The 25,888-nt window shown below is 44.3% G+C and overlaps 1 protein-coding gene across 2 annotated transcripts; it reads left to right on the plus strand.

The window, feature by feature from the left end:
* The first annotated feature begins 1,147 nt into the window (after nt 1-1,147).
* Nucleotides 1,148-24,561, plus strand: F12 (coagulation factor XII). Of its 2 annotated transcripts, none has more exons than XR_014174074.1 (14): nt 1,148-1,231; nt 8,112-8,148; nt 9,043-9,142; nt 9,330-9,400; nt 9,618-9,725; nt 10,729-10,863; nt 14,628-14,732; nt 15,609-15,780; nt 16,529-16,629; nt 17,042-17,318; nt 18,054-18,190; nt 19,104-19,247; nt 21,645-21,764; nt 24,224-24,361. XR_014174074.1 is itself a non-coding variant. In XM_081938251.1 (14 exons), exons 1-14 carry the CDS (start codon nt 1,169-1,171, stop codon nt 24,377-24,379), a joined length of 1,755 nt encoding a protein of 584 aa, XP_081794377.1. In that variant the 5' UTR covers nt 1,148-1,168; the 3' UTR covers nt 24,380-24,561. The 2 variants fall into 2 exon arrangements, 1 of the variants encoding a protein (XP_081794377.1); XM_081938251.1 differs by having other exon boundaries at nt 21,616-21,764; nt 24,224-24,561.
* Nucleotides 24,562-25,888: the final 1,327 nt, after the last annotated feature.

Raw genomic sequence — 25,888 nt, forward strand, 5'->3', positions numbered from 1 at the left:
TGCTTATTTTTGCACAAAAGAGGTATGTGAAATTTGACTGGTAGCTGAAAATCCAATACCAATTTGGTAACTGTTGAAAGTACTGAGAATGTTTGTTCTTGTCCTCAGAATGCTTTGTTAAGGCACTCCTGGCAATTTAACCTGAGGGGAAAACCCTGGACCGTTAGATTTTATGATTGGTATAAGACAAGATGATAAGACTGGAACAAATGTATATATTGTGATTGGACAGAAGGATAGACAATGTATTAAGTAGATTAATTATTAATGGTTGAAACTAGCTGTATATAATATGAATGTATGGTCACTCCGACTCCACGGTATTGCACTGCTTTAAATGTAAAAATAATAAAAATATATTAAAAAAAAAAACCCTGGGCTGTTTTTTTTTAGGGAAGAAGACACAACCTTTGGAAAATAAGAGCTAAACAACACATTGTATTGACCTGCAAGCCAAACTCTCAGCATCTTTAATCATGAGCATATTCTGGGAGGGAGGGAGCGGAAGAGAGTGTGATTTGGATCCAGCCTTTGACAAAAAGACTTTCCTCCACATTTCCTTCTATTGAGCTTTTAATAGCCACAGAGGAGCAACCTAAGGGTGGTTTATGGGGAGATGCAGTAACATGGCAGGGAAATGTGAGCAGCTCCTTTCATCATCAGAACTTGGACCTCTTCAATAACTGAAATGTCAGGAAAAAAAGCTCCTAATGAAGTAGAATACCTCAGGGTTGAAATGAGGGGTCCTTGGTACTATCTGAGCTTGGTTATTTTCTTGCAGACATTTGATTACCCAAACAAGGTAACATCATCAGTGCTAGCGCTAGAAGGAAGCTTCCACTACTGAAAACATACACCTTCAAAGCATCTGTGCATCTTTTATACAGATGTAGCTGGGATCCCCACAACATGGCATTCTTGCCAAGTTTCTGCTGATAGAAGAGTGCCTGGGACACATAAATAATACGCACGGTCCCATTAGGGACATCCTCAGTCTTTTTTATTTGGCTCCTAGCCACCTGTTACGATTCGGTGTTTATCCCCATGGTGCAATCTCCATCCTGCTGAGTAAACCTAACACAAAGACCTTTGCTTTCAGATATATCGACCAGGAACTGTTTGTTCTGTCTAAAGCACTTCTCTATTTCATCCATCCCCGGACGCCACCATGACAGCTCAATTGCTGCTTCTCCTGCTATTTGTGATTTATAACCCAGGGGAGCTATTCTTGGTGAGATTCCAGAACATCAAATTTCATATTTCTTTCATTCCATTAGTATTTACACCCAATTCTCAGCCTTCACATATAAGGTATTTGTCTATATGGGGAGGTATAATGGAGACAAAATGGAAAAGGAGTGAGGCATGGTCTAGAACCATGCAAGAATGTGATGCAGAGCTGTTTCCTACCCCTGTTTCCTACCCCAGAATATTTCAGATCTATTACTGAGACTTGCAATGTGCTCTCAAGTCTAGTGACTCAAGCACAAGATTGGGATTTGTGAGTCTCGGGAGGCCTTGTTCTGTGTATTGTTTTGTGACACGAGATATGCTTCATTGTTATTCGCTTGTCTTGTGGGAGAAAAATATCCCTTATTGAAAACAATTGGTTTCCTCAGCACTCAAATAATCTATTGTCCTCAATGGTGTTTCTGGACCATCCTTATATATGTTTATTAATGTTAGGGATCCTGTTTAAAATGTGTGGAAGCTGTGTGGATTTGTTGTCATATCACCAGGGACAGCTAACAGCACATTCCTAATCCCCTCCTCATGGAGACACCATTTTCTTGAGAGATGGAAGATTTTTAAACATTTGCATTTATATTTTGGATTCCAGAGGTCAAGTAGCACTGCTCTTAATTGTTCCCATGGGATTTTTCATTTTGACTTTTAAAATGGTAACTTCTCCAAAATAAAACCACCCACACGCATACTAAATTCCAAATAAGAATGGGAAAACTTTCACAAGGCTATTTCCTCCTGCACAATGCTTTCCTCTTTTGTGAGCTTTTTAAGAGCCATAATAAGTATGTGTGTTTTAAGAGACATAATACCGTAGGTATGTGTGGTTATTTTTTCCCTTCAGCAGAAGTGATTTCATTGTCCCTTGGTGTGAACTGGGGCCCAGGGAGGCAGTGGGGCTTGCTGATTGTATACTTGGCTCCTCGCTATGCATCAGAAGCCCTGCCCGAGCTCCTCGAGCTAATCTCAGCGACTGCAGTTGAGACTCCCAGACTTTTGGTCATGGGGGACTTCAACTTGCCGTCAACGGGAGCGGCTTCTGAGGTGGCTCGGGAGTTCATGGCTTCCATGACGGCCATGGACCTGACCCAATTAGTGCAGGGCCCCACTCACGAAGGGGGCCACACACTGGACCTCATTTTTGTATCTGAACAGTGGACGAGTGATCTGGGAATAGGGGACTTAGTCATCACGCCCCTGTCATGGTCAGACCACTCATCCCTCCGGCTGGACTTCCCTGGTGCTATCCCCCACCGCGAGGAGGCGGAACCAGACTCTACAAGCTGGTACCGCCCCAGGCACCTGATGGAATCGGATAGATTCCAGACGGAGCTTGGGCCAATACCTGTAGCCTTGTCCCGCTCCCACTCCGAGGACCTAGTGACTGCCTGGAATAGGGCGACGACTGGGGCCTTGGACCGGGTTGCGCCTTTGCAACCTCTCCTGCGGCATCGACCCACCCGGGCTCCTTGGTTCACTGAGGAGCTAAGGGTGATGAAGCACCACAGGAGACGTCTAGAGAGCAGGTGGAGGTCCTCACGCTCCGAATCTGACCGAACACAGGTAAGAGCCTATTTGCCCAAATTATCTGAGAACATCTCAAAACAAAGTGCAGAAAGCAAATTCACAACAGGCAGAAAAGATATTGTTATAATATACAATAATGAGAATAAATGAGGTGAAATGTCATCCAAATATCCCGAATTTATTTCTTCTTCCTAGGGGATCATGGAAAAGGTGCTATCATACCTCAGCCTTTGCCCTTCATTCACGGTGTGTTCAAATTATTAATAATGTGTACAAGACCTCTCCTGCGGCATCGACCCACCCGGGCTCCTTGGTTCACTGAGGAGCTAAGAGTGATGAAGCGCCACAGGAGACATCTAGAGAGCAGGTGGAGGTCCTCACGCTCCGAATCTGACCGAACACAGGTAAGAGCCTATTTGCGGACTTACCTTGTGGCAATAAGAGCGGCCAAGCGCAGACATTGTGCTGCCCTTATTGTGTCCGCGGATAACCGCCCTGCCACCCTGTTTCGGGTGACCCGCTCCCTTTTATCGCAGGGGACGCGAGAGACACCCTTACAGGGAAGAGCAGAGGAGTTTGGGGAATATCTTCAGGACAAAATCGATCAGATCCGGAGCGGATGGACCTCCGTCAGTGGACCAGACGAGCCGTCAACAGCGAGTCTTGAGACACCATTCTGGGAGGAGTTTGACTCTGTTGCCCCCGAGGATTTGGACAGGTTGCGTGGACGGCTACGACCCACCACATGTTCAATGGACCCGTGCCCCTCCTGGCTGGTACTGGCAGCCTGGGAGGTGACACGAGGCTGGCTTCTGGGCCTGGTGAACGCCTCATTGGGTGAGGGTTACTTACCAACCGCCTTGAAAGAGGCGGTGGTGAGACCCTTGCTCAAGAGACCTTCGCTTGACCCAATGGAGCTAGCTAATTACCGTCCAGTCTCCAACCTCCCCTTCTTGGCGAAGGTTGTTGAGAATGTGGTGGCGCAGCAGTTTCCACGACACCTGGACGAATCTGACTATCTAGACCCACGCCAGTCCGGCTTCCGACCCGGGCACAGCACTGAGACAGCCTTGGTCGCGTTGGTTGATGATCTCTGGAAAGCCAGAGATAGGGGTTGTTCCTCTATCCTGGTCCTATTAGACCTCTCGGCGGCTTTTGATACCATCGACCATGGTATCCTATTGCGCCGGTTGGAGGGGATGGGAGTCGGAGGCACCGTTCTGCGGTGGTTCGGCTCCTACCTCTCCGACCAGAAGCAATGTGTGTTGACAGGGGGGCAGAGGTCGTCCTTGAGGCCACTCACTTGTGGGGTGCCGCAGGGGTCGGTCCTCTCGCCTCTCCTGTTCAACGCATATGTGAAGCCACTGGGTGAGATCATCCGTGGCTTTGGGGTTGAGTACCACCTGTACGCTGATGACACTCAGCTGTACATTTCAACCCCAAACCACCCCAACGAGGCTGTCGAAGTGATGTCCCGGTGTTTGGAAGCCGTCGGGGTCTGGATGGGGGACAACAGACTCAAACTCAACCCCTCCAAGACCGAGTGGCTATGGGTACCGGCACCTCAGTTCAGCCAGCTGACACCATCGCTGGCCATAGGGGGCGAACAACTGTCCCCTGTGGAGCGGGCGCGCAATTTGGGCGTCCTCCTTGATGCCCAGCTGTCACTGGAGGACCATGTGGCAGCCGTGGCAAGGGGGGCGTTCCACCAGGTTCGCCTGGTGCGCCAATTGCGCCCCCTACTGGACCGGAGTGCCTTGCGCATGGTCACTCATGCGCTGGTGACGTCTCGCCTGGACTACTGCAATGCCCTCTACATGGGGCTTCCCTTGGGACGCATCCGGAGACTGCAGCTAGTTCAGAACGCAGCCGCGCGGGTTATCATGGGGAGTATACGTTACTCCCACGTAACACCGCTCCTGCGCGAGCTGCACTGGCTACCTGTGGCCTTTCGGGTGCGTTTCAAGGTATTGATCACTATCTTTAAAGCGCTCCATGGCATAGGACCTAGATATCTGCAGGATCGCATCCTACCACACACGTCCCTGCGACCTATTCGCTCACACAGGGAGGGACTCCTCCTGGTGCCGTCCGCTAGGCAGTGTCAGCGGGCGACACCTAGGAGTAGGTCCTTCTCTGTGATGGGCCCAACCCTCTGGAATGACCTCCCCCCCCGACATTCGAACCACCACCGACCTCCGTTCCTTCCATCAAAAGTTAAAGACTCACCTATTTCAATCAGCTGGCCTGGCACTTTCTTAGTTTTACCTCCCGGGGATTTATTTTAATTGGGTTTGGGTTTTTAATTGGGGATGTTTTTAGGGTTTTAGAATATATTTATTTCTTGTACAGCCTATCTCCTCCATCCAAATGTATTTAATTGTTTTATGATTATATTTTTATCTGCATTGACTGTACACCGCCCCGAGTCCCCTTTTGGGAGAGGGGGCGGTCTAGAAATCCAAGAAATAAATAAATAAATAAATAAATTGTGCAATTTGAAAAGTGGCAGAAAAAGGACTCCTGCCGCAAAAAGGCTCTTAAGCCTCACATGTGTTATATATGGGATGGAATTAGAGAAGCAGACTGCTCAGTTCAATGCACATCAGGGGTGAAATCCAGCAGGTTCTGACAGGTTCTGGAGAACCAGTAGCGTAGATTTTGAGTAGTTTGGAGAACTGGCAAATACCACCTTTGGCGGGCCCCAGAATGGGGAGGGAATTGAGATTTTGCAGTATCCTTCCCTTGCCATGCCCACCAAGTCACACCCACAGAACTGGTAGTAAAAAAAATTTGAATTTCACCACTGATGCACCTATTTATGCATATATATATGAGTGGTAGGTGGTGGTTCTGTTTCAGTGGTGATTCTGTTTCTTCTCTCCGTAAGTGTTGGCCTTGTGAGGTAGTCCAGACAACAAGCATACTCAGGAGTACTAGTTCTGCCTTTATGGTAAGGTTATGTTAATAGATCTTGGAAGTCTGGAAGTACATCTCTTCCCCCCTTGCCTTTAAACTCCAAGAAATTAGGGAGTGTCTCTTCTGAGAATTTTGCATGTTCCCATTCTTTTTGCAGACTCAGCAGAAGGAATGGGATCCTGCAACTCCCAAGGTCATTCCTTCATACCATTATATTAAGCCATGAGTTATTTTGCTGTGGTCCTGTCTGCTTCTTTCCAGCTCTCTTCAGCTGGAGAAAGAAAAGAGGTTTTTTTCTAACGAGAATGGAAAATATGTAATTTCTGGCAATGACATTATCTGCAGGATTCCACTTCCCTGCTACATAGCAGCTTTCTCTAACTGACAGGGATGGAAATTGTACATGTCTGTATTACGGAAGGCAGCTGTAAAAACAGCTTACAGAGACAGCTGTTACAGCCTTCCAGATATTCCCTTACTACATTAAAATTTACAGTTGTAATATTTTGTAAGTGGACAATATTTATTTATTTAAAAAAATTACATTGCCACTCATTTTATAATCAACGCTGGGTGGCTCTCAGCAACACAAAAATCATAATAAAATGATAAACAACTATAAAACTAAGCATGTTAAAAACACTGAAAACCTGGTGCCAACTTATGTAGTCTCTTATGCCAGCGCTTCAGGGAAAAGTCATATCTTTAAAGTTTTATGGAAGGCTAGGAGGGTGGAGGTTTGCTGAATTTCTGGGAGAAGGGTATTCCATAGGACAGGGGCTGCCATGGAAAGGCTTCCTAGCTTCCATCAGATATTTAGTGGAAAGGACTAGAAGCATGGCCACTCTGTCTGACCAGTGAGGAATTATAGATGTCCTTAGGGAAAGGTGATCTCACAGATAACCTGGCTGGACTAACCTGAACTTTAAAGATGATGACCAGCACGTTGAATTGTATCCATTAAGTCAGTGCAGTCCAAACAACAGAGATGTTACATGCATAAAACTAGCGTTCTCCATTGCCTTGTGCACTGCTGCATTCTGAACCAGTTGCAGTTTCTAGATGGTTGCTTGCTTGTCTTAAAATAAAATACAAATGAATTGTAAAATACAGGAAGTTCTCACTTACTGACTGCAATTGGGACCTGCAGCTCCATTGCTAAATGACACAGTCACTAAGTGAAACCTCACATGATCATTTTTTTATTTTTATTTATTTATTTATTTCGTCAAGCATGAATTTGATAACAGATATATGTATAAACATGATTATGAATACATGAAATGGATACAAATACAAGGGAATATTAGGACAGGGATGGTAGGTACTCTGGTGGGCTTCTGCACGCCCCTTAAATGCTCAACGTAGTACATTTATAAGTACATTTATATTTTACTCTCTCTGTGGTTACATCAACGTTTTCTTTTTTTCCATATTCTACCTTTCTAATCAACAAATCCATAAATCATCAGTTCATTTTTTTATTTTTTCAACAAAAAGTCCATTAGGGATTTCCGGTCACTAATAAATGCAGTAATTGATATTTCCCTAAGCAAATGAGTTAATTTTACCATCTCTGCTAATTCCATCATCTTCACCAACAATTCCTCCATTTGAGGAAGATTTCAGAATCTTTCCATTTTTGCACATACAGTGCTCTCATAGCAATGATCATATATAAAAATAATCTTCCTTGGCTTTTTTCAAATTGGCTGACCATTAATCCCAACAAAAATGTTCTGCTTCGAGCTAAGTCATATTCTTTGGAATTCTTTGTATCACTGTATGTATCTGAACTCAAAATTTGTATGTTTTTTTACAAGTTCATCGAGCATGATAAAATGTCCCCTTATGACATCCACATTTCCAATATAAATGACTGGTTTTCCCATTGATTTTGCTTGTTGGAAGTCGTCTGGGAAGGTCATAAATTATAACTGTGTGGTTTTATGACTGTTATAAATCTGTGCTGGTTGTAAAACATCCTAATTGTGATTATGTAAGCATGGGGACACTGCAATAATTGTAAATTCAAAGACCAATTGTAAGCGTACTTTTCAGTACTGCCATAATTTTCAACAGTTGCTGAACCTGGTAGTTGATAAATGAGGATTATTTGCAAGTTAGAAGAATAAAAACATAAAATAATGTGGAACGTTTAATAAAAAGCCAATAACTTGTAGAAAGGGACAGGAAAGAAAATGTGTAAATACTTTACACTGCTTTTTTTACAAATAAAGTGGAAAGCTTTTCAGGATAGATCTTACTGAAACTACGGATGATCTCTTTGTTCCTTTCCTAGTTCAGAGTGAGCTTTCAAGGTGTTTTGTTATCCTGGAAAGAATGGAAAGTTGCTTTGCAGAGAATGTAAATCAAGTTTTATAAGGTTGCTGTGACACGGCCATTTTCTTTTTTGGCAGGGTGTAATTGGTAAGCCCCACAAGGCGAAACATGAAGGTGAGTATGGCTATCCTAGTCTATAATGTGTCTGAAAGTTGGACATGACTGGAGAGGGAGGGAGGGAGGGAGGGAGGGAGGGAGGGAGGGAGGGAGGGAGGGAGGGAGAGAGAGAGAGAGAGAGAGAGAGAGAGAGAGAGAGAGAGAGAGAGAGAGAGAGAGAGAGAGAGAGAGAGAGAGAGAGAGAGAGAGAGAGAGAGAGAGATTCTTGTATCAGTCAAAGAAAGAGAGCAATCCTACCAAATTCAAGCTTGGAGCTTCTGACTCCCTTCAGCTCAGCCTAAAAGTTGAAATTTCCCCCAAAATGTTTTCTTGAGGGCTGCACCACATCTTTCACTGTTGGATCACTACAACACCATGAGCAATACCAAGAAATTGGATTTTGCCTCCATCATCTCCCCATTAGAGTTGCTTGGAAATCAGGGCAGCTAAAGCAAGAGTTGTGGCTAGGCCACATTTAATAGGAATAGAAGAAGGGGGCAAAGGAGGTGGGGCAGGAAGCAGCCAATGTGCCCAAAGCATCAGGAATAAGGCGAGGTTGCTTCTACTATCTCCCCACCATCCCCACCACATTAGCACTTAAGAAATGCAATAATTTTTCACCAGGGAAAAATGTAAGGGAGCGGAAGCCTCATTACAGGATTGTTGCCTGTGCTTTTGAAAGAACTGACTGTTTATGGTTTCCTGCAGGCAGAGACCACGTGGGGGCGTTTTTGAAAATGGGAAAAGAAGGATCACTATTTATAGATAAAGGAGGGAGGGGGGGGTATAAAAAGGTAAAAGGTTGCCGCTGGGAGAAGAATAACCTGCTTGTATTTTCTCTATGTCATTTATATTCATCTATAGGGCAACCTTTTAACACAAGAAATAGACCCATCTCCCTTTGCTTTGCAGTAACATCATCCAGTGAGGAATCCTGTCATTTCCCTTTCCGCTACCAACGCAAAATGCACTACTCCTGTCTCCCTGGCGACTTCCGTAAACCTCAGCGCTGGTAAGTATTGATTGGCCAGAAAAGTATTGATTGCTCATAGGAATAATGAGAGCTCATGAGCATTCAAGGAGCAGAGAAAAGGACACTCTGACCTTGGGGCGGGGGGGAAGAAGTCACAATGCGCACATTGTGGCATTGGCCCATCTTCCCTGCACACCTTGTATGAGACGAGACTCTTCCCTATCAGGTGTGCCACCACAGAAAACTATGACCGAGACCAACAATGGAAGTTTTGTCAGAAGGAGGAAAGGCCAACAGGTGAGTCAATGGTGTTTATTTATTGTTTTAAGCCTGTGTATTATGGCCCAAACAAAGGATTTTTCCCCCCCAGGGGCAGCATTCCCTGTGAATGTATCTTACATGAAATCATATTTCTGATATGGTTGCAGTGTCAAATTTTACGCCCATGCTTTTACACAGTCAAATATCAGCTGTACCTATCCGAGGATGATGGTCTATAGTCATCTCTTTTCAGGGTACTGTGATCCTAACCCCTGCCAGAATGGGGGTTTCTGCGAAGCTAGGAAGGCTGGATTCCACTGCACCTGCACAGCTGGTTTCCATGGGAGACGCTGTGAGACAGGTATGATTCTGGAGCTGTAGCCCTGTCCCCTTCCTGTCAGGTGTGGAGGTCTTTGCTCAATCAAGGTCAATGTAAGAATAGATCAGGCTTTTCCTTGCTGGAATCTACAGGAACCTATGGCGTTTCAAATTCATTGACTGACAGCCATAACTCCCTCTTAGAAGGAGCTCCTGGATTTCATAGTGTCATATTTTTCCTTCATGACAGTGATGGCGAATGTATGGCACATGTGCCACAGGTGGCACACGGAGCCATATCTGAGGGCACATGAGGCATTGCCCTATGTCAGCTCCTGCGTGCATCTGCGCACTGGCCAGCTGATTTTTCCGGAGGGTGGGGGAGGTCATTTTTTGCCCTCCCCAGGCTTCAGGAAAGCCTCCGGAGCCTGTGGATGTCAAAAAATGGGCCCAATGGGCCTACCGGGAGTTTGAACCTCCAGTAGGCCCATTGGGCCGTTTTTCACCTTACCCGGGCTTTAGGAGACTTTACTGAAGCTTGGGGAGGGCGGAAAATGGACCAATGGGCTTATCAGAAGTCTGGAGGCTTCAGTGGGGCCTCTGCGCATGCGCCGGGGGGGGAGGGCATTGCATTATGGGTGTGGTACGCGCTATTGCTCGCGCACCCTTTTGGCACCTGAGCAGAAAAACATTTGCCATCCCTGGCATAGAGGGTCCAAAAGAAAAGAGAAAGGACTTTATGATATAGTAAAGGGGTTTTTAAGAAGCCAGGTTTTAAAGTCTTTCATATTCTAATGAGGCTATAGGCCAGGGGTGTCCAAACTTGGGAACTTTAAGACTTGTGGACTTCAACTCCCAGAATTCTGGGAGTTGAAGTCCACAAGTCTTAAAGTTCCCAAGTTTGGACACCCCTGCTATAGGCTTCCTTTGAATTGTAGGGTGGGAAGGGATGAGGGTGTTTTGGTAAGCCTCTCTGATGATCAGGCAGTATTGCTGAAGGTTAGTATGAGTTGAGTCCAGTCTCACCCCACATCTTGATTTCACAGAAGGCTGTTTTGGGTCACAAAGACGGTTGCACGTTGGCAAGAAGGAAACATGGCTGCAGTATTTTCCCTCTGCTGGACTGAAGGAGTGCCGCTGTAACAGGAAGAAGATTCTCTGCAAGACAGTGCATGGAAAAGGTCAGGCATGGCAGGTGCAAGCTCTAAACCAATTATGTTGAAATAAAGGGCAGAAATCTCTCCATTGCATGTTGCTCAAAGTATAAGTTTCACAGAAAGATTCAAAGAATTACTTTCCCCCTGAAATTCAAATAGTAGGCTATACCAAATATAATAGTTTTAATAGTGGTTGGTGGCTGATTTGACTGATCTCGAAAAGTTAAGTAGGATTAGACCTAGTTATTATTTGAGTGGAAAACTAGTAAGCAATCCTATGGCTATTGGCGAGATGGGGAAGTTGAAAAAAGATCAAATTTCAAAAACTAAAATTAGTCCCAGAAACCAAGCTTGATTTGAGGAAGTTTTACCTTTTTCATGTATTGTCAGAAGGCGTCATTACATTGACCACTAAAAGGCACTCTATGGCCAATTTTGTCTACTTTTGGAACTCATCATACGTAAGTAGCCAGAAGTTATTCTACCTATATCTAATGAGGCCCAAATGGGTGAAACTGGTCACATAAGATATACTCTGTATCCATACAAGAAGTCATGTAAAACCTCATACATGAGGACATGACATAATATAACCTTTGTACCAGTCTGCTGTGAGAGCTTAAGGGAAGGTGGACTGTATATATCAGTGTTACTCAACCTTAGCAACTTTAAGACAGGTGGACTTCAACTCTCTGTATTAGTCAGCCAGCAATTCTAGGAGTTGAAGTCCACCTATCTTATAGATGCAAAGATTGAGATGTACAGGTACATACTATTATAATAGAAATCGCTGCTCTATCATGTGTGTGTATCTTTCAATAAATCCCAGAGGGTACTGGATTTTTTTAAAAAAAATATTTGGGGTTTCATTGATCTGGAGATGTTTGCATGATAATATTCTTACTCCTTTCAGTAGCCACCATCACTTCTCACCCTCTTCTTGAAAAAGTCTTTTTCTTTAAATTCATTAATGAGGAATTCATAGAAGAGGAGTCCTGCTGGCTCAGGCTACAGTTCCTTCTAGACCCACATACTGTGTCACAGTGACGTGCGGTGAGGTTTATGGCTGGTGAGGCTGGTGACATCATCAGGAAGGCGGGGAATGGGACCACGTGTGCTGGAGCCTGAGGCTGCCTCAGCCTCAAGGACACATGATCCCATTCCCCACCTTCCTGAGCGCGCTTCGCCGGCTCGTGTTCCACGATCCCCAACAGCAGCTGCTTTTCTGTGCGTCTGGCGTTTAGGACATCCGGCTATCTACCTAAATGCCAGACGCACAGAAAAGCACTGAAAAGCACTGAAAAGCCACTTCGTCTTGATGATGTTGCCGACGTCGCTGCTGGATGCGGCCGGATGGAGGTAACCAGAGTGGCGCCGAGGGGTCTGGGCAGACGAAAGAGCGAGTGAGCGAGCGATGGAGGATCAGGCAGCCTGATCCTCGGTCGCTCGTCCGCCGGACTGCCTCAGCACCACTCTCGCTACCTCCGTCCGTCCGCGCATGACAGCTGCGGCGACGTCATCAAGCCCCTGCCACTTCTGGATGTCTATTGCAGTCGCGAGGAGCGTGCAAAGTACAGTGGAGGCAGGAAGGTTATTGGCGCTTCCGAGAACCCTCCTGCCTCCGCCGGTTGCCGAGCTGGCACCACCCCGCGCGCGCTCCTCCTCCTCCCTCCTCTTCCTCTTATATATATGAAACTCCCTTGTGGATATTATTATTATATATTATTATTTCATGATGAGAGGTGAGGCTCTGCCTCCCCTGCCTCCAATGACCGCACGTCCCTGCTGTGTTACTTGGATGCATTTGAGATGCTCACCAGCCTGGATCAGATGGACTATAGTCCCCTTCCGCTTTTACTTCCCGGGACCCTATTTAAGGCATTCTGCTGCTTAGACTCGGAAGGTAGTAAATAGCCACCAATGATAGCAGCCATTTAGAAGCTGATGTTTGACAAAGCTTTTGAATTCCATTGTTGGCAGTAAATTCTGGCAGTAAATTCCGGAAAGCTTAACTGTGCTGTATAAAATGTTTCCGTCTGTCATCCCTGAATAACTTTGACAAGAGAGGGTGATAACCTTTCCTCTCACAATATGATTTCTGCCAGGCATGGATTTACTTAGTGTACCACTTCGCTCCTTGTTCTCTTTCATTCCGAGCTAAAGAGCCCTCCTTGCTGAACCCTTCCTCAGGACCGGACCTGCTCCAGCCTCCTAATTGTTTTGATTGCCCAATTTTGCACCTTTTCTAGTACCATGATTCAACTCTTAAGGGGTGGGGGCTGCATTCCAATTGTGGTCTCACTATATATTTCCTTGAGGGTACAGTTTTACTGGCAGCTGTATGTTTGAATCCCTTCGTAATACTCCAAGCATAGAGTCCGCACTCTTTTTACAGTAGCAGCACGTATTAAAGGCCTGCTGTAATTTGGCTATGTGCATTTGTGTGCAATGTGTACTTAGGCCTCCAGTATTACAGTAAGGTGACTTCAAGTCAGTCATATTCTCATTCTCTCTCTCTCTCTCTCTCTCTCTCCCTCCCTCCCTCCCTCCCTCCCTCTCCCTCCCTCCCTCCCTCCCTCTCTCTCTCTCTCTCTCTCTCGCTCGCTCGCTGGTGAGTCAATTCCTGTTGTAACTAACAGACATTTGGTTGATCCAAAGAAATAGATTCTACACCTGCTGGAAAAATGCTAGGAAAATCTATATATCTATATCTATATCTATATCTATATCTATATCTATATCTATATCTATATCTATATCTATATCTATATCTATATCATCTATATCTATATCTATATCTATATCTATATCTATATCTATATCTATATCTATATCTAATCTATATCTATATCTATATCTATATCTAATCTATATCTATATCTATATCTATATCTATATCTATATCTATATCTATATCTATATCTATATCTATATCTATATCTATATCTATATCTATATCTATACCCACCCACCCACCCACCCACCCACCCACCCACCCACCCACCCACCCACCTATCTATCTATCTATCTATCTATCTATCTATCTATCTATCTATCTATCTATCTATCTATCTATGTCAGGTTAGACTGACCCAGAGGTGGTATTCAGCAGGTTCTGACCAGTTCTGGGGAACCAGTAGTGGAAATTTTGAGTAGTTCAGAGAACCGGGAAATACCACCTCTGATTGCCCCCTATCTCCATCTATTCTCTGCCTCCCAAGTCCCAGCTATCTGGAGGAAATGGGGATTTTGCAGTAACCTTCCTCTGCCACGCCCACCAAGCAACACCCACAGAACCAGTAGTAATTTTTTTTGAATCCCACAACTGGACTAACCTGAAATACACACACACACACACACACACACACACACACACACATCTAAATTAGCCAAACATGCTGGGTTTGCATAACAAATTAAGCTTCAACATAAGTATGTTCCCTAGAAGTTCTCTACCACCTCAGTTTAATTTTGTCTTTTTTTTTCCTGGGCAAGTGGGCAGCATGAGAGAAAGACGCACCTTTAAATAATTTTGAAAGAAAGCCTCTGAATGTCTAGGTGAGCCAAAGACATATTGGAAGTACAGAGTGTTGCCTTGCTCTATAATGCTAGTTACCCCCAGTTTTTAAAACAATATTGTATTATTTTAATATAAAATAAAATGTAATGTGGGCTTGTTGGAGATAAATCCAGGTGGTAAAGTCAACATAAGCTACCAAATGTGAGCCTCCCATTGTTTGAGCTGGCATGACAGTTGCTTCTGTATCTTTCTCTTTTGGGGCCCACAGCCTGCAGAAGCAACCCCTGTCTGAATGGAGGTCAGTGCATACAGCTGGGTCAGAACTTGGTCTGCAGCTGCCCTGAAAAATTTTCTGGACCACTGTGTGACATAGGTACGTTTACAGTCTTATTTTTCATATCTCCATCTTCACAGCACTAAAGCTGTGCTAGAGAAAGGGCAAAAAACAAAAAACAAAGGCAGATATGTCATATGCCAGCATAAATGAAAAGAAAAGAACAAAGCTGTGAAATTATGAGCCCACTGAGAAAAAAATAAAATTGTTATATTTCTGTTTTTGGTTTTGGATTCTGTATAAAATATCCAGTCAATGCAATTATATTTTATAGTTTCCTAGGCTGATGTTATGGACAGATGGGCTCCCACTGCTGGATGTATGATAAAGAAACGTTGAGTTGTGGGTTTTGAGTTACAAAAGCATGTTGAGTCCATTAAATGTAAAAGAAGAGGAGTAGAACTGATTAGGACTATCCATGTAATAGAAATTTTCTAAACAAGGGCCAACTTTATTCCTCTGGCCCAGCATTAACATCCGTTTTCTGTAAAGCTGTTTCAAAGAAAGTAAAATTGTGCCAGCACTATTAGCAGGCAGTAGAATGATTGCCTCAAATGGAGAAAGTTGGCAGTTGGTCATATAAAATGTTGGGAAGGGAAAAACCAGAAGCAGTTCTGTATTCCTGATCAGATAGTACCTATTTGCTGATTTAACTGCCAATCAGACTCTATTTGTGGGCCATCACTTCAAGCCAGAGGCATTGTGGGGAGGGAGTTATTAATAAAATCAAGATCTTGGCCATCATCATGTCTTATTTGAACTCTCCTTGTGGGTACTCCTCTCTCAAGTAACAAAATATGCCCCCTATATGTGACCCAGAAGACGGAGAGCATTCTGAAATCATGGTAAGGAGTAAGATTCCTCACATTTTTCTTCGACACTTTACAATCCGTCTCTGATCTCTTTGTGCCCTAGATCACACTGAAATCTGCTACAGTGGGAATGGGCACCTATACCGAGGCATGGCTCAGAGTAGTTCCTCAGGGGCACCTTGCCTACCCTGGGACTCACCGATCCTGCTTATGGAGTATTCCATCAAACTCAGGAATGCAGTAAGCCTGGGCCTAGGGGAACACGCCTTCTGCAGGTGAGATAAAGTTTTAGGGTAGGTCTTTCCCCACTGGTGAGTTGAAGGACTATCTGCCTACCCTTGTCATTAAACAATATTGCCCCACTGCCAATCTTCTATTAGGTCTGCCCTCTAAGGGTGACCAAGCCAAATAGAGTGTACATATTTTGAGGCCATCCTTGAAAGGTGTCAGAATAAGGAGGGAAATACTTCTTCTAGAGTAGGGGGTCTCCAACCTCGGCCACTTTAAAGCTTCTGGACTTCAACTCCCAGAATTCCTTAGCCAGCTTGAAGTCCACAAGTCTTAAAGTGGCCAGGATTGGAGACCCCTGTTCTAGAGTAAGTCAGCTAAGGATGACCTAAGGCGGTCTCATCAATGAAATGGAGACTAGTTGAAGGGAACCTCATTGGAGCACAAGAAAAAAAGGACATTGATGGGACATGGTTTATGAGGTAGTTAGAGGTACAAAATGGGCAAAGTAGATCCATTTAATGAGAATCAAAGAAAGAGACAATATATTGTAAGCTGCCCAGGATTACCATGTGAAAAGATGATCAGCTGACAAATTTGATGAAAAAAATTAAAAGTAAATTAAATAAATAAATGTAAGGTGTTGAAAAAGCAAAGTATCAGGGATGTAGAACATCCAACTGCCCCTAAGCAGTAGAACAGATTAAACAAAATTGAAATTATAAGAAAGGAAATGCTATATTGTAAAGGAATGTTAGTCTAACCTGAAAAATCCTAAACATTTTCTTTGGGCAGAAATCCAGATAATGACACCCAGCCATGGTGCTTCTTGCTACAAGACAGACGAATCACGTGGGAGTATTGTAACATTACCCGCTGTCACCCCCAAAGTGCTGGTAAGACAAATTGTTCTCTCTGAAAGAGCTGAGTATGGCTGAACCCCAGAAGCAGAGGTGGTATTCAGCCAGTTTTGACAAGTTGTGGAGAACCAGTAGTGGACATTTTTAGTTTGGCAAATAGGCTGGCCCCGCCCCTGCTGCCTCCCAGCCTCCGAGCTGATCTTCTTTTTTTGCCCTGAACAGGAGAATGGAGCTGGAAAGCAGGTTAGTGGGGTGGGAAAGGAATGGGGATTTTGCAGTATCCTTCCCCTGCCATGCCCACAAAGCCACACCCACAAAGCCACACCCACAAAGCTGCGCCCACAAAGCAATGCCATGCCCACAAAGCTACATCCACAGAACCGGCGGTAAAAAAAAATGAATCCCACCACTTCCAAGAAGTGAATGAGTCAGGTGATTTTTCACACAGGTGAACTGATGACAAAAGCGACAGGAGCGCCCCTGGAAGAGATGACCACAAGCAGCCACGTGAATAGCAAACCCAAGTCTGCCACTAGCTCAGCTCCAGTTTGTGGACAACGCTACACAAAAGTCATTTCCTCACGCAGCCGTATCGTAGGGGGTGTGGTGGCACTTCCTGGTGCCCATCCCTATCTTGCTGCTCTCTACATTGGAGAGCAATTCTGTGGAGGAAGCATCATCGATTCCTGCTGGATCCTGACTGCTGCACATTGTCTGGAATTCAGGCAAGTCTCCATGTCTTTTCCACGCTATGCCTATTATTCACCTTTTAGGGACTTTGGAATGTCAGCAGGATCTTACTGATGATCTTGGTGACTAACCAGGCCTGTACTATAACAGCAAAGATAGACTGCCACAAGTTGTCCTGATTCCAAGTTGTTTAGGATCTACCTGATTCAATAGTTAACAGGCGGCCATGAACTTATTTTCGCTTTAGTGTAACCCCTGCCCAGCTCTGCACAGCTCGGTGTCCTATTCACAACCTAACTACCACATTCTACCTCAGCTACAAGTTCCTGATCAACTGGAAGGACAACCCTGGCATTTAATGTTTGACAATTATCTAAGCTTTGCATTACTGTTGTGTAAACAAAAGTAGCTGAGTGTCCCTGCCCCTCGGCCTAAGTAGATGAGGCCATTAGCCTAATTCAAAAGGCCTTGAAGCATTCATTTGAGATCTCTGGCATCACTGATCTTTTTTCTTTCTTGATAGTCTGGTACACTGGGTGGAAAGATTAAAGGGAATATCTGTCCCCACTTTTAGGTTTGGCCCTGCCGATTTCCCCCTCCCTCAAAAGATGGTCTACTTCTGCTCTAGGGAAGTTTTCTATAACACACTGCCCTCAAGATGTTGGAATCATGGGGTTTCTAATTAACACATCATGCATTGTTAAAGGCTCATTTAGATAATCTAGTTCCCACCTCAAAAAGTTCTACTGATGATACATTTTGTGCTGTAGGCCAGATGTGTCTAGAATATCAGTGGTGCTTGGGCAGATCTTCTACAACACCAGCACTGAAGGCACTGTGAAGTTCCAGGTGCAGAAGTATCAACTGCATGAGAATTATTCACAAATAACTGAGGAGCATGACATTGGTGAGGACCTCTTCTTTTAAATCCGGCACTCAAGGGTTACAAATACATATCTATTCCATCCATTCTCTCCAGCGTTGGAAATGAACTTCTCTTCCAGTGTCTCCCAGGCTCAGTACAGGCTATGCCTAGTTCATCATGGATTGTCCACAGGGAGCTCATTGCGTACCAGAGTTTCCGTCAAGGGCAAGCAGCTTTCAGAAGCAATTCAAACCTAGTGGACGAGTGGGGAAATCGATGGAATTAGATTGACCATGGTAGCTGGGTCTGATCAGAGTGATAATCATTATGTAGAATAGCACGGCTTTATTGTTGGACCTTAAGGGACGCGGTGGCGCAGTGGCTAAGACGCTGAGCTTGTTGATCAGAAAGGTCGGCAGTTTGGCAGTTTGAATCCCTAGCGCCGCTTAACAGAGTGAGCTTCCGTCACTTGTCCAGCTTCTGCCAACCTAGCTGTTCGAAAGCATGCAAGTAGAAAAATAAGAACCACCTTTGGTGGGAAGGTAACAGCGTTCCGTGCGCCTTCGGCATTTAGTCATGCCAGTCACAATGACCACGGAGATGTCTTCAGACAGCACTGGCTCTTTGGCTTTGAAACGGAGATGAGCACCGCCCCCTAGAGTCGGGAAGGACTAGCATATATGTGCGAGGAGAACCTTTACTTTTACCTTTATTGTTGGACCCCAATCCATGCACGGTAACTCTAGCATGCTGTAGTAAAAATAATGCTGGGTCTTGGCAGAACTCGTCACATGCTTCTTGATGAAAGAATCTTATTTTGGTCTAAGTCTCCATGCCTTCAGCCAGACTCCATTAGGAGCAATACCAGCCTTTTTTTAATTCTTTCATTCAGTCTGCCTGCTTCCTGAAATCTTCATATTTGAGCCCTAATTCGGTTTTGGCTTGTTATCCCCAGCTCTGGTGCAACTGAAGGAAAAGTCCCCAGGACGTTGTATTGGATTTTCAAACTCCATTTCACCTATATGTCTGCCTGGTTCCTCGGAGACAGCTGACAGCAATGGATCCTGCCAAATTGCAGGATGGGGGCATATGTATGAAGGTAAGGAGGCAATGCTAAACAGATAACAGATAATTATAAGCCAGACTTGAGGATGGCCTGATTGGATGATCATCATTCTATATCAAGCTTCATTCATTCATTAACTTTGTTAGGGGAAAAGTATGTTTTCCCATTTGGTCTCCAGCCCCTTATAACCTGCTTGATGAGCCTATGTAACCCAATATTGTGCTCCCAGTTGCAGAGACAGATACAACGGTACAGGTGAACGCAAGGGCCATAGCCTTCTTATACTTGTGTTTTCCAGTAATTGGCATCCAGATGCAACTTGCTTTTGAGGTAATGGTATGTAGCCATTACTTTTATGGAAGCAGAACAAGATAGGGCTTACAGAAGGCAATTTACAGAATGGTTTTTCCAATCTTAAACTATACCAGTACAATGACTCATTGAAACTTGCTGGTCTTCTCCTGAGATATTTGATTTAAGGTCTAGCACACAATGTCCTTAAAACAGTTTTCCCCTCTGATACTCCCTAGAAAACAAGTCCAATTTTGCTGGTTAACAAGTGCAGGAATACTAGATTGACACATCCAGAGAACACGCTGCCAAAGAAAGGTGCTTTAAAAAGCAGCAGTAATTTCATTTACTGTCTGGTTAGTAAAAACATTTCCTGCAGAACTAAACTAAATTCTTCCTTAAAGGAGCAGTGGTTTGAAGCTGTCAGCAGTCATATATTTTTGCAATGGCCATAGGGTAAATGAAGTTGACTGACTTAAAGGGGATCATTTCCCCCACCCCCACCCCCACCCCAGTGATGGATCCTGTTACTCAACACTTTCTAGGAGAATTTCCGTGCAGTTTTCATTTTCCAGTCTCCCCCGAGTGTTTTCACGTGTTTTGTTTTGATTGCCTTCACTCCTGGAGATTTCAGAATTCTGAGAACAGGCCAAGAATACCAAGAGCCATCTAGCTCTCTTTCTTATCAACCAATAGGAAAAAAAGCAAAAACCATTCTTCTGTCAATGCCTCGCCTTCTCTGAATTACAGCAGTTCCTGGAGTAACAAAATTCTCCTTGGTCAGAGGTCATAGCTAGCTTTTAGGTTGTCTGTGTGCTAAGTTTGGTTGAAACTTGGTGGGTGGGGAAATGAAGGGCAATGAAATGGCTCTGCCTGAAGGGGGTAGATCTTTGTTATGTAGAATAGACTGGCTCAGGCCTTAATGGCTCATTGACAAAGGTGGGGGGCTGTTAAGAGTGAGTCTGTTTCCTGCCTAAAAACATCTTTCTGCATGCCTCCTGCCTTTTTAATATTTCCTAGGATATTTCATTCTTCTAAGAGAGGGGTGGGTGCTAACTTCCTACAGGTAAAGAAAAAGCAGGTTGGCCACCCAGAAGTCCTCCTTCCTTCTCTTCTAGATAGATTTAAACTGAAAACTGTGATGATGGCATACTGCAAATTTGCACCCAGGTGTTTTCCTTAGCTGCTTCGTCTATGACCAATTCCGTTGTATTTAAATACAATGACAATAAGGATTATACTTATAAGTTTCACTAAAGAGCCTCTGTACATGTATATTCATGGGTGTTTGGGAGAGAATAATGGTTCATTTGAGCCCAGAAGCTGGAAGGCATGGTGAGACAGGACTTTAGTGCATCCTGTTTAAAGAAGCAAGGAATGTCAGACAGGGTCATTTTTACAGAAAGTGTGAAGGAAAAACCCGACTAGAGAATTAAGACTGAACTTGCTAAAATATTGCTTATGAAACCTACCAGAGAGCTCTGAATCCAGGCCAGGAAGGCTAGTAAGGCAAGATTTTCTGGTGAACAGCAAAAGAGCTTAACTCCTAAAGGTAAAGGTAAAAGTTCCCCTGGACGTGCGTGCTAGTCATTCCTGACTCTAGGGGGCGCTGCTCATCTCCATTTCAAAGCTGAAGAGCCAGCACTGACTGAAGACATCTCCGTGGTCATGTGGCCTGCATGACTAAATGCTGAAGGCACATGGAACGCTGTTACCTTCCCACCAAAGGTGGTTCCTATTTTTCTACTTGCATTTTTTACGTGCTTTCGAACTGCTATGTTGGCAGAAGCTGGGACAAGTCATGGGAGCTCACCCGGTTAGGGATTTCAACTGCTGACCTCCTGATCGACAAGCTCCGCACCTTAACTGCTGAGCCACCGTGTCACCCCTTTCTGCAAATAGTAAGTGGGAAGATTTGGCCTTGGAGCTGCATTGCAGCCAAGCTACAAGAAAAGGGGCCAATCAAAGGGGACAACTTTGTGGAACGCAAGTATGTGAGTCCAGTACCAAAGCTGAATACATGCTACTAGTAGGTGTGAGAGGCCCTGACAAAAACCGGAGCGAGATCTCATGTGTGCCAATGTGGTTCTTTCTTTGGCTTCCTCCTTAGGAGCTGACAAATTCTCTGTATATCTGCAGGAGGCAGATGTGCCCATCCTTCCCCATGAGCAGTGCCGTTCCCCAGACGTACATGGGTCCCAGATTACCCAACACATGCTATGTGCAGGATATCTGGAAGGAAGAATTGATGCATGCCAGGTAAACCGATTGGAAGCAAAGGAAGATTGCAGAGAGGAGCCTTCTGGAAGTCTAGCCTTTGGGGTAGAACCTGTCAAGTGGGCCAGGAAGTGGTTTTGTGTGTGTGTGTGTGTGTGTGTGTGTGTGAACTTCCCATAGAGTTATACATTTGGAGCCCCTTTGCATCTCAGCTCAATCTCACCTCCTTGCCCCCAGAATGCATGTACTTATTATTTTTACTTGTTTATTAAATGTATATGCTGCCCATCACGTGAGGTGGAGAGAATAGAATAAAATAGATTTGAAGGGGGAAAAAAGATTCCATATTGCAACCTAGATTTCAAAGGCAGACTTTCTGTAGCCTTCTCTAGTGCCAATAGGCTACTTTGCACTTCTCTCCGGTGTTATTCTTCCTTTTGAAGTTCTCGGCTAAATAATCCCACCATATCAACAAAATTATACTTTAGAAGTTTGTGGTGATGCCAAGAAATGCTTATCCAATTCAGGTTCTTAGTAGCTGCTTCAGACAAAACCTACATAATATAGAGAAGGGAAAAATGGGTCTTTCCCCCCGTAGTCTATTGAAATGCTATTCACCTACCTCTGAACTGGCAGAAAACTCTAGAGCAGGGGTGTCAAAATGGATTTCTTCAAGGTCAGATCAGCATTGTAGTTCTCCTCCATGGGCTGGGTGGGTGGGGGAGACGGGGGGAGACGGGACAGACGCTCCCTGCAGCACTCTGCCGGCCAAAAGGGGCACTGGTGGGGCCAGGTGTGGACATGCTGCACCCCGTTTTCAGCCTGGACGGCCTCCTGCAGCACTTTGCCAGCCAAAAGAGGCACAGGGCAGGCTGTTTTGGCCGGTAGAATGCTGCAGGATGCCGTCCAGGCCAAAAACGGGGCATGGGGGGTGCATGTGTCATCTCCCCCGTGCCCCGTTTTGGCTGCCAGAGGCACTGTGGGCCTGTCCTTTGCTATTTCCAAGCTGGCCCTGCACGCCAGATTTAACCATCCCATGGGCCAGGTCCGACCCGCGAGCCTTGAGTTTGACACCCCTGCTCTAGAGGCATAAAATCTCCTCTCCTCACTGCTGAATCTTATCCTGAATGTCTTCTTAATGGCATTTTGATTATTTCACACTTTTAGGAATGCATGGTAGGATGAGCTATTGGCTTATCCCCCTAGCTTTGTGTTAATTTCCCTTTCTAAATGCCATTAACTGGTAGGAATCATTGTCGTTACTTATCAGATGAGAAGATCTTAACCAGTTGAGTTTACCATTGGTTGAATCCAGGTATCTCTCCAAGTACACCAAACCACTGACCTGTGGGGTCATGAGTGCTTTAATGAGTGATTCCCCCAGTAAATTGATTTGTTCGGCAGTGGTTTCAGTATTATCTTGTGCTGGCTCAGACACAATGGGGACCTGTTGATATTGTATGTAACCCATGTTGTCCAATGGCTTCCCTGATGATCTCTGAAAATTTCCAGCTTTGGAGGGTTTTTTTTGTTGTTGTTGTTGTTAGACTTCACTGGTTCAGGTCTCCGTGTATGCTATGATAAGGATTCTTAGTAAATCAGAAAGCTGAGCTGACAGAGATGATCCATTGAGTTTTTGCTTCTGAGTGATTGTATAGGAAACCAGTGATTGGAAGGATATGCATAATTCATTGTTGTGGTCGTATCATGGTATAGTTTGGATGGATTGCTATTCCTCTCTATACCAGTTAGGATGTCCTGCCCCATAAGACTTCAAGAATCAAAATGATTCTGAATGTTTTGGGATTTTCCAATGGATATGATTAGTGTCACCCATTGTACTACTTTTTAAGTTTAATATTACTAGCCGTGTTGCTTAGAATAAAGAAGTTTATTATTAAATTATACTTCCACATTTGTAACATCTCTTTTTATGAAGAGCTTTGGACACCGTAGCAAAAAAAGATGATCTTATATTCTTGGAAGAATGTGTGTGTACTCTAATAGTATGAATGGTAAATATGGACCTAATATCTCATTTGCTGAAGCATATGCACCAATGTTTATATTATCCTGTTTTATGAATTATTTCTCCCTACTTTTAATAAACCTATCTGATTTATCTTGTAGAAATGAAGAGGTATGGGATTATTGCATACCTGCTGTTTTGGGATTTTGCTTCAGTGAAATCAGGCACCCTTTTATGGTTTTCTGGGGACATAAGAAAAGACCCTGCTTACGAACAAGCACTGCAGCCACTTTGTAGGGAAGACAGGGTTCAAACCAGCTCTGTTTTCAAAACAAAATTACTGCAACCAAAATCCCCACAGCCAGGAGCCACAAAATGGTAGCTTATTCTCAGGAAGTAAAGGGCCTGGAGCAGGCTACTACTACGGCAGATGGATTGGCAACCCCTACCAATTTCATTAAGGAAAGCTGAAGAGGCAATACATTTGATGCTGCCCTTTGCTTATCTATCTTTCTCCCCTTCTGCGTTTTAGGGAGATTCTGGTGGGCCCCTGGTATGTGAAGAGCGAGGTAAGGCCACCATCCGTGGCATTGTCAGCTGGAGCACAGGCTGTGCCCAAAGGAACAAACCTGGGGTTTACACCAATGTCGCTCGCTACCTCAGCTGGATTCAGAGCAACATGCATTAGCAAGCCAGAGGGTGGAAAGCCAGTGAAATTGAAATCATGGGCCATGCAGCAGCTCTCCCCATGAGCTTGAACATCTTCTTCTCCCTTATTGTATGTGCAGTTCCCTAGGCTAGATGCTGAACATTACAGAATCGGTGGATACCAGTTGTGTGGGTTGTTTGGGGGGATAATAAACCATCCTGCGCCAAATGTTGAGACTCCATGTTGTAGTCTGAAAAAAAATCTTTACTGAGACAATGGGAGGCCCACTGCTTCAGTTCGATGGCTCCCTCCTCTCTGCTAGGAAGGCTATAAATGGCAGAAAATGGGGGGGGGTGGCTGCCTGCACTGTCTCCTGAAGCCTTACATTTGTTCTCCATGCCAAATACACCTCAGCAACAGACATCTCTTTGGTATCATTCTTGAGGAGATTTTGAAAAGGTAGGTTTTCCCTCCAACGGAAAGAACCACGAAAGCTGGAGTTCCGCGAAATGAAGTCCTTGAATACTGAACGCAGAACTCTCGGTAGAAGAACATTTTCACACAGGCATATCAAAATTATGAATCATTTTGTGTTTTGAGTGACCAAGTTCAGCCAAATATGCTTGGGGGGGGGGAGGTTTTTTTTTTCAACAGAGGTTATTAATTTCCATAGACTCTGAACAGCAGAGGGCACCCCATGTCCACATTAACTCAGAAGCATGGAGGGCAAATTTGCTCTGGCCTGGATGAGAAACTTCTCAAAAGCAGGCTTTGACATAAAACTACGGTAAGTCTTGTGTTTGGCAAAGACCATGTAGGGTTATGAGCTTGTTGTTTTCAAGTAACTGAGAGCTGTCACACAGAACATGGTTGGTTCTCTGTCCAGGGAGCAGGAAAAGATGACACAATGGAAATAAATGGCAAGAAAACGAAAGAATGAACAAACAAACATTTTATTACAGTCGTAAAAGTTAAAACAACCAAATGCAATACGAGAATGCAGAAAAATCTGATAAATTAAGTAAATTACTTAGCACTGTTATTAGGGATCAACATAGCCAGACCTTATGGCTTGGACAAAGAATTTAGCAAATGTATAAGTAATTTTGGAACGCTTATTTTTAAAGGGAAAAAAATCTAAATACTATTGGTCTGGAGGGAGCCTTATCTGTTAAGGATTAGTTGGGAGCATAAGTCTCAAAAACTCAGAAAGCCATGTTCAAAGAATACATATTTTTGGAGATGCAGAGGCATAGTCTGTGGGCAAGACAACAATCTAGCCAAACACTGGAAGTAACTTCCTATACTATATGACTTTTGAACAGGCAGGCATGAATGGCACTAGGCTCTCCTTGTTTGGAGATATTTAGATATATTTAGAGCAAGACTGGAGGGTCAAGTATGCAATTATTTGTCTGCAGAAAGCAGGACACAGGGAAACTGGGGGTACAGACAAATTCCACTCCTAATGATCCTGTGCTCCAGTGTCTTAGAAAGAACTTAACGGATTTAGTATAATGATATCCATTAATCATCACTGTGTGTGAT

Source organism: Natrix helvetica, assembly GCF_964273705.1.
Source record: "Natrix helvetica genome assembly, chromosome: 1".
Taxonomy (NCBI): Eukaryota; Metazoa; Chordata; class Lepidosauria; order Squamata; family Natricidae; genus Natrix; species Natrix helvetica.

Coding starts and splice junctions, on each gene's coding strand:
- F12 (XM_081938251.1), top strand. CDS start 1,169: ATGACAGCTCAATTGCTGCTTCTCCTGCTATTTGTGATTTATAACCCA. Junction 8,149..9,042: donor CCACAAGGCGAAACATGAAG/GTGAGTATGGCT, acceptor TTTGCTTTGCAG/TAACATCATCCAGTGAGGAA. Junction 16,630..17,041: donor CTGTCACCCCCAAAGTGCTG/GTAAGACAAATT, acceptor TTTTTCACACAG/GTGAACTGATGACAAAAGCG.